Raw genomic sequence first — 8,505 nt, forward strand, 5'->3', positions numbered from 1 at the left:
CAAAGTAGCTCCAAGTCAATCACACTTCTGTGAAATGAAACTGTCCACTTAGGAAGCAACACTGATTGACAATCAATTTCACATGCTGTTGTGCAAATGGAATAGACAACAGGTGGAAATTATAGGCAACAATAAAGGAGTTGTTCTGCAGGTGGTGACCACAGACCACTTCTCAGCTCCTATGCTTTCTGGCTGATGTTTTGGTCACTTTTGAAAGCTGGCGGTGCTTTCACTCTAGTGGTAGCATGAGACGGAGTCTACAACCCACACAAGTGGCTCAAGTAGTGCAGCTCATCCAGGATGGCACATCAATGAGAGCTGTGGCAAGAAGGTTTGCTGTGTCTGTCAGCGTAGTGTCCAGAGCATGGAGGCGCTACCAGGAGACAGGCCAGTACATCAGGAGATGTGGAGGAGGCCGTAGGAGGGCAACAACCCAGCAGCAGGACCGCTACCTCCGCCTTTGTGCAAGGAGGGACAGGAGGAGCACTGCCAGAGCCCTGCAAAATGACCTCCAGCAAGCCACAAATGTGCATGTGTCTACTCAAACGATCAGAAACAGACTCCATGAGGGTGGTATGAGGGACCGACGTCCACAGGTGGGGGTTGTGCTTACAGCCCAACACCGTGCAGGATGTTTGGCATTTGCCAGAGAACACCAAGATTGGCAAATTCGCCACTGGCGCCCTGTGCTCTTCACAGATGAAAGCAGGTTCTCACTGAGCACATGTGACAGACGTGAAAGAGTCTGGAGACGCCAAGGAGAACGTTCTGCTGCCTGCAACATCCTCCAGCATGACCGGTTTGGCAGTGGGTCAGTAATGGTGTGGGGTGGCATTTCTTTGGGGGGCCGCACAGCCCTCCATGTGCTCGCCAGAGGTAGCCTGACTGCCATTAGGTACCGAGATGAGATCCTCAGACCCCTTGTGAGACCATATGCTGGTGCGGTTGGCCCTGGGTTCCTCCTAATACAAGACAATGCTAGACCTCATGTGGCTGGAGTGTGTCAGCAGTTCCTGCAAGACGAAGGCATTGATGCTATGGACTGGCCCGCCCGTTCCCCAGACCTGAATCCAATTGAGCACATCTAGGACATCATGTCTCGCTCCATCCACCAACTAAATCAACCACGTTGCACCACAGACTGTCCAGGAGTTGGCGGATGCTTTAGTCCAGGTCTGGGAGGAGATCCCTCAGGAGACCATCCGCCACCTCATCAGAAGCATGCCCAGGCGTTGTAGGGAGGTCATACAGGCACGTGGAGGCCACACACACTACTGAGCCTCATTTTGACTTGCTTTAAGGACATTACATCAAAGTTGGATCAGCCTGTAGTGTGTTTTTCCACTTTAATTTTGAGTGTGACTCCAAATCCAGACCTCCATGGGTTAATAAATTTGATTTCCATTGATTGTGTGATTTTGTTGTCAGCACATTCAACTATGTAAAGAACAAAGTATTTAATAAGAATATTTCATTCATTCAGATCTAGGATGTGTTATTTTAGTGTTCCCTTTATTTTTTGAGCAGTGTATCTATATCTATGTATATCATACTTACCAACCTGCCCCTCTCCATGAGGGAGAAAATGCTCTGTTCCTGGACTTTCCTGGTAATGTATGATTGCCATCACCTGTGGTGAAACACCTTTCTTATCAATTACCCAGCTCACCACAGGTGATGGCAATCATACATTACCAGGAAAGTCCAGGAACAGAGCATTTTCTCCCTCATGGAGAGGGTCAGGTTGGTAAGTATGATGTGTATATATATATATATATATATATATATATATATACACATACATACATACATACATACATACATAGAGAGAGAGAGAGAGAATCTCCCAGGTGTGCCGGATACACATTAGGGAGAGCGCTCTAGGATGCATATAGCATATTCCTCTGGCTATATATCCATCGGGCCTAGTACTCTGGGGTCAGGGGGTAAATCACTGTTCTATGGCGTAGTGGTTTGGAAAGTGCATTGATAAGTCACCTGGGTGTAAGCTGCAGTCAGATTGGTGTCGGTCCCTCACACATACATCACACTCTCCAACATGATCCATTCCATTAGGTACAAAATGCTCTGTTCCTGGACTTTCGTTTCTTCCAGTGGCACTTACAAAGGTGTGGCTGCAGCACGGTCCAAAATTCACATAGGAGAGCCACACCAACTGCTGCCCCAAACACTGCCAAACATCGCTGGCTGGGACTCACTGGCAGTTTTCAATTTTGGACTATGCGGCAGTCAAAGAAAGTCCAGGAACAGAGCATTTTGTACCTAATGGAATGGGTCATGTTGGAGGGTATGCATACATTAGGGCACAGGTTCTTAAACTCGGTCCTCAGGACCCCAGACAGTGCATGTTTTGCAGGTCTCCTCACAGAATCACAAGTGGAATAATTAGCTCCACCTGTGGACCGTATAAAATGTGTCAGTGAGTAATTAATACACCTGTGCACCTGCTGGGTTACCTGCAAAACATGCACTGTGCTGGGTCCTGAGGACCGAGTTTGAGAACCACTGCATTAGGGGGATACTTCAACGGGTGTTTCCAGGACAATAGTCGCCAATATTGTTTGATAACTGGGCCCCTTAGTGATTGCATTTTGTTCTTCAAAACACCTGTGACTACATCACTTCTCCTCCAGTATTAATGTGCCTGTAAATTCCTGTCTGCATTGCCATAGCGGTTACCACACCCTCCCGTCTGTACAGTCTAGCAATGCTTATCTTTCCTCTACACCCATAACACCTGCTGATTATCTCTCGTTACCATATCATTGTAGCTGTCCTTATAAACTTCCCCGCACTGTCCTTTCACCTTTATTTCTGCCAATGTGTCTGCAGTGTCTCTAATTACTGTACACACCATAACTCTCCCCCTTCAGCAGCAGCGTCTCCAGTCACTTATCACCATAACTCTCCCCCTTCAGCAGCAGCGTCTCCAGTCACTTATCACCGTAACTCACCCTTCAGCAGCAGCGTCTCCAGTCACTTATCACCATAACTCTCCCCCTTCAGTAGCAGCGGTCTCCAGTCACTTATCACCATAACTCTCCCCCTTCAGCAGCAGCGTCTCCAGTCACTTATCACCATAACTCTCCCCCTTCAGCAGCAGCGTCTCCAGTCACTTATCATCGTAACTCTCCCCCTTCAGAAGCAGCGTCTCCAGTCACTTATCACCGTAACTCTTCCCCCTTCAGCAGCAGCGTCTCCAGTCACTTATCACCGTAACTCTCCCCCTTCAGCAGCAGCGTCTCCAGTCACTTATCATCAGAACTCTCCCCCTTCAGCAGCAGCCTCTCCAGTCACTTATCACCATAACTTTCCCCCTTCAGCAGCAGCGTCTCCAGTCACTTATCATCGTAACTCTCCCCCTTCAGCAGCAGCGTCTCCAGTCTCTTATCACCGTAACTCTCCCCCTTCAGCAGCAGCATCATCTCCAGTCACTTATCACCATAACTCACCCTTCAGCAGCAGCGTCTCCAGTCACTTATCACCGTAACTCTCCCCCTTCAGCAGCAGCGTCTCCAGTCACTTATCACCATAACTCTCCCCCTTCAGCAGCAGCATCTCCAGTCACTTATCACCGTACTCTCCCTAGCAGCAGCGTCTCCAGTCACTTATCACCGTAACTCTCCCCCTTCAGCAGCAGCATCTACAGTCACTTATCACCGTAACTCTCCCTAGCAGCAGCGTCTCCATTCACTTATCACCGTAACTCTCCCCAGCAGCAGCGTCTCCAGTCACTTATCACCACAACTCTCCCCCTTCAGCAGCAGCAGCGTCTCGTCACTTATCACCATAACTCTCCCCCTTCAGCAGCAGCGTCTCCAGTCACTTATCACCATAACTCTCCCCCTTCAGCAGCAGCGTCTCCAGTCACTTATCACCATAACTCTCCCCCTTCAGCAGCAGCGTCTCCAGTCACTTATCACCGTAACTCTCCCCAGCAGCAGCGTCTCCAGTCACTTATCACCATAACTCCCCCTTCAGCAGCAGCGTCTCCAGTCACTTATCACCATAACTCTCCCCTGCAGCAGCGTCTCCAGTCACTTTTCACCATAACTCTCCCCAGCAGCAGCGTCTCCTGTCACTTATCACCATAACTCTCCCCAGCAGCAGCGTCTCCAGTCACTTATCACCGTAACTCATCCCAGCAGCAGCGTCACCAGTCACTTATCACCATAACTCTCCCCCTTCAGCAGCAGCGTCTCCAGTCACTTATCACCATAACTCTCCCCCTTCAGCAGCAGCGGCTCCAGTCACTTATCACCGTAACTCACCCCAGCAGCAGCGTCTCGTCACTTATCCCCGTAACTCTCCCCCTTCAGCAGCAGCGTCTCCAGTCACTTATCACCATAACTCTCCCCCATCAGTAGCAGCGTCTCCAGTCACTTATCACCGTAACTCTCCCCATCAGCAGCGTCTCCAGTCACTTATCACCATAACTCTCCCCCTTCAGCAGCAGCGTCTCCAGTCACTTATCACCATAACTCCCCCTTCAGCAGCAGCGTCTCCAGTCACTTATCACCATAACTCTCCCCTGCAGCAGCGTCTCCAGTCACTTTTCACCATAACTCTCCCCAGCAGCAGCGTCTCCTGTCACTTATCACCATAACTCTCCCCAGCAGCAGCGTCTCCAGTCACTTATCACCGTAACTCATCCCAGCAGCAGCGTCACCAGTCACTTATCACCATAACTCTCCCCCTTCAGCAGCAGCGTCTCCAGTCACTTATCACCATAACTCTCCCCCTTCAGCAGCAGCGGCTCCAGTCACTTATCACCGTAACTCACCCCAGCAGCAGCGTCTCGTCACTTATCCCCGTAACTCTCCCCCTTCAGCAGCAGCGTCTCCAGTCACTTATCACCATAACTCTCCCCCATCAGTAGCAGCGTCTCCAGTCACTTATCACCGTAACTCTCCCCATCAGCAGCGTCTCCAGTCACTTATCACCATAACTCTCCCCAGCAGCAGCGTCTCCAGTCACTTATCATAATAACTCTCCCCAGCAGCAGCATCTCCAGTCACTTATCACCATAACTCTCCCCAGCAGCAGCGTCTCCAGTCACTTATCACCATAACTCTCCCCAGCAGCAGCGTCTCCAGTCACTTATCACCATAACTCTCCCCCTTCAGCAGCAGCGTCTCCAGTCACTTATCACTGTAACTCTCCCCAGTAGCAGCGTCTCCAGTCCCATATCACCATAACTCTCCCCAGCAGCAGCGTCTCCAGTCACTTATCACCATAACTCTCCCCCTTCAGCAGCAGCGTCTCCAGTCACTTATCACCATAACTCTCCCCCTTCAGCAGCAGCGTCTCCAGTCACTTATCACCGTAACTCTCCCCAGCAGCAGCGTCTCCAGTCACTTATCACCGTAACTCTCCCCAGCAGCAGCATCTCCAGTCACTTATCACCATAACTCACCCTTCAGCAGCAGCGTCTCCAGTCACTTATCACCATAACTCTCCCCCTTCAGCAGCAGCGTCTCCAGTCACTTATCACTGTAACTCTCCCCAGTAGCAGCGTCTCCAGTCCCTTATCACCATAACTCTCCCCAGCAGCAGCGTCTCCAGTCACTTATCACCATAACTCTCCCCCTTCAGCAGCAGCGTCTCCAGTCACTTATCACCATAACTCTACCCCTTAAGCAGCATCTCCAGTCACTTATCACCATAACTCTCCCCCTTCAGCAGCAGCATCTCCAGTCACTTATCACCGTAACTCTCCCCCTTCAGCAGCAGCGTCTCCAGTCACTTATCACCATAACTCTCCCCAGCAGCAGCATCTCCAATCACTTATCACCGTAACTCTCCCCAGCAGCAGCGTCTCCAATCACTTATCACCGTAACTCTCCCCAGCAACAGCGTCTCCAGTCACTTATCACCATAACTCTCCCCCTTCAGCAGCAGCGTCTCCAGTAACTTATCACCATAACTCTCCCCCTTCAGCAGCAGCGTCTCCAGTCACTTATCACCATAACTTTCCCCAGCAGCAGCATCTCCAGTCACTTATCATCATAACTCTCCCCAGCAGCAGCGTCTCAAGTCTCTTATCACCGTAACTCTCCCCCTTCAGCAGCAGCATCTCCAGTCACTTATCACCGTAACTCTCCTTCTTCAGCAGCAGCGTCTCCAGTCACTTATCACCATAACTCTCCCCAGCAGCAGCGTCTCCAGTCACTTATCACCATAACTCTCCCCAGCAGCAGCAGCATCTCCAGTCACTTATCACCATAACTCTCCCCAGCAGCAGCGTCTCCAGTCACTTATCACCGTAACTCTCCCCAGCAGCAGCGTCTCGAGTCACTTATCACCGTAACTCTCCCCAGCAGCAGCGTCTCCAGTCACTTATCACCATAACTCTCCTTCTTCAGCAGCAGCGTCTCCAGTCACTTATCACCATAACTCTCCCCAGCAGCAGCGTCTCCAGTCACTTATCACCATAACTCTCCCCAGCAGCGGCAGCAGCGTCTCCAGTCACTTATCACCGTAACTCTCCCCCTTCAGCAGCAGCATCTCCAGTCACTTATCACTGTAACTCTCCCCAGCAGCAGCAGCAGCAGCAGCAGCGTCTCCAGTCACTTATCACCGTAACTCTCCCCAGCAGCAGCGTCTCCAGTCACTTATCACCATAACTCTCCCCAGCAACAGCGTCTCCAGTCACTTATCACTGTAAATCTCCCCAGCAGCAGCAGCATCACCAGTCACTTATCACCGTAACTCTCCCCAGCAGCAGCGTCTCCAGTCACTTATCACCATAACTCTCCCCCTTCAGCAGCAGCGTCTCCAGTCACTTATCAATGTAACTCTCCCCAGCAGCAGCGTCTCCAGTCTCTTATCACCGTAACTCTCCCCCTTCAGCAGCAGCATCTCCAGTCACTTATCACCATAACTCTCCCCCTTCAGCAGCAACGTCTCCAGTCACTTATCACCATAACTCTCCCCAGCCGAAGCGTCTCATCTCTTATCACCATAACTCTCCCCCTTCAGCAGCAGCAGCATCTCCAGTCACTTATCACCATAACTCTCTCCCTTCAGCAGCAGCAGCGTCTCCAGTCACTTATCACTGTAACTCTCTCCAGCAGCAGTGTCTCCAGTCACTTATCACCGTAACTCTCCCCAGCAGCAGCGTCTCCAGTCACTTATCACCATAACTCTCCCCCTTCAGCAGCAGCGTCTCCAGTCACTTATCACCATAACTCTCCCCAGCAGCAGCGTCTCCAGTCACTTATCACCATAACTCTCCCCCTTCAGCAGCAGCATCTCCAGTCACTTATCACCATAACTCTCCCCAGCAGCAGCGTCTCCAGTCACTTATCACCGTAACTCACCCCAGCAGCAGCGTCTCCAGTCACTTATCACCATAACTCTCCCCAGCAGCAGCAGCGTCTCCAATCACTTATCACCATAACTCTCCCCCTTCAGCAGCAGCGTCTCCAGTTACTTATCACCATAACTCTCCCCAGCAGCAGCGTCTCCAGTCACTTATCACCGTAACTCTCCCCAGCAACAGCGTCTCCAGTCACTTATCACCATAACTCTCCCCCTTCAGCAGCAGCGTCTCCAGTCACTTATCACCATAACTCTCCCCCTTCAGCAGCAGCGTCTCCAGTTACTTATCACCATAACTCTCCCCAGCAGCAGCGTCTCCAGTCACTTATCATCGTAACTCTCCCCAGCAGCAGCGTCTCCAGTCACTTATCACCATAAGTCTCCCCAGCAGCAGCGTCTCCAGTCACTTATCACCATAACTCTCCCCAGCAGCAGCAGCGTCTCCAATCACTTATCACCATAACTCTCCCCCTTCAGCAGCAGCGTCTCCAGTTACTTATCACCATAACTCTCCCCAGCAGCAGCGTTTCCAGTCACTTATCACCGTAACTCATCCCAGCAGCAGCGTCACCAGTCACTTATCACCATAACTCTCCCCCTTCAGCAGCAGCGTCTCCAGTCACTTATCATCATAACTCTCCCCCTTCAGCAGCAGCGGCTCCAGTCACTTATCACCGTAACTCACCCCAGCAGCAGCGTCTCCAGTCACTTATCCCCGTAACTCTCCCCCTTCAGCAGCAGCGTCTCCAGTCACTTATCACCATAACTCTCCCCCATCAGTAGCAGCGTCTCCAGTCACTTATCACCGTAACTCTCCCCATCAGCAGCGTCTCCAGTCACTTATCACCATAACTCTCCCCAGCAGCAGCGTCTCCAGTCACTTATCACCATAACTCTCCCCACCAGCAGCATCTCCAGTCACTTATCACCATAACTCTCCCCAGCAGCAGCGTCTCCAGTCACTTATCACCATAACTCTCCCCAGCAGCAGCGTCTCCAGTCACTTATCACCATAACTCTCCCCCTTCAGCAGCAGCGTCTCCAGTCACTTATCACTGTAACTCTCCCCAGTAGCAGCGTCTCCAGTCCCTTATCACCATAACTCTCCCCAGCAGCAGCGTCTCCAGTCACTTATCACCATAACTCTCCCCCTTCAGCAGC

General features: G+C 51.3%; 1 protein-coding gene across 1 annotated transcript in view; it reads right to left on the reverse strand.

Moving 5' to 3' along the window:
- LOC135040010 (galactosylgalactosylxylosylprotein 3-beta-glucuronosyltransferase 1-like) overlaps positions 1-2,193 on the reverse strand; it is an 83,474-nt gene extending 81,281 nt beyond the window's left edge. Inside the window, exon 1 of the mRNA XM_063954786.1 lies at positions 1,999-2,193. Within this exon, the coding sequence (XP_063810856.1) occupies positions 1,999-2,068 (70 nt within the window). The 5' untranslated portion in view covers positions 2,069-2,193. The remainder of the gene's footprint in view (positions 1-1,998) is intronic.
- Positions 2,194-8,505: the final 6,312 nt, after the last annotated feature.

This window comes from Pseudophryne corroboree, unplaced genomic scaffold, assembly GCF_028390025.1.
Source record: "Pseudophryne corroboree isolate aPseCor3 unplaced genomic scaffold, aPseCor3.hap2 scaffold_723, whole genome shotgun sequence".
Classification (NCBI taxonomy): domain Eukaryota; kingdom Metazoa; phylum Chordata; class Amphibia; order Anura; family Myobatrachidae; genus Pseudophryne; species Pseudophryne corroboree.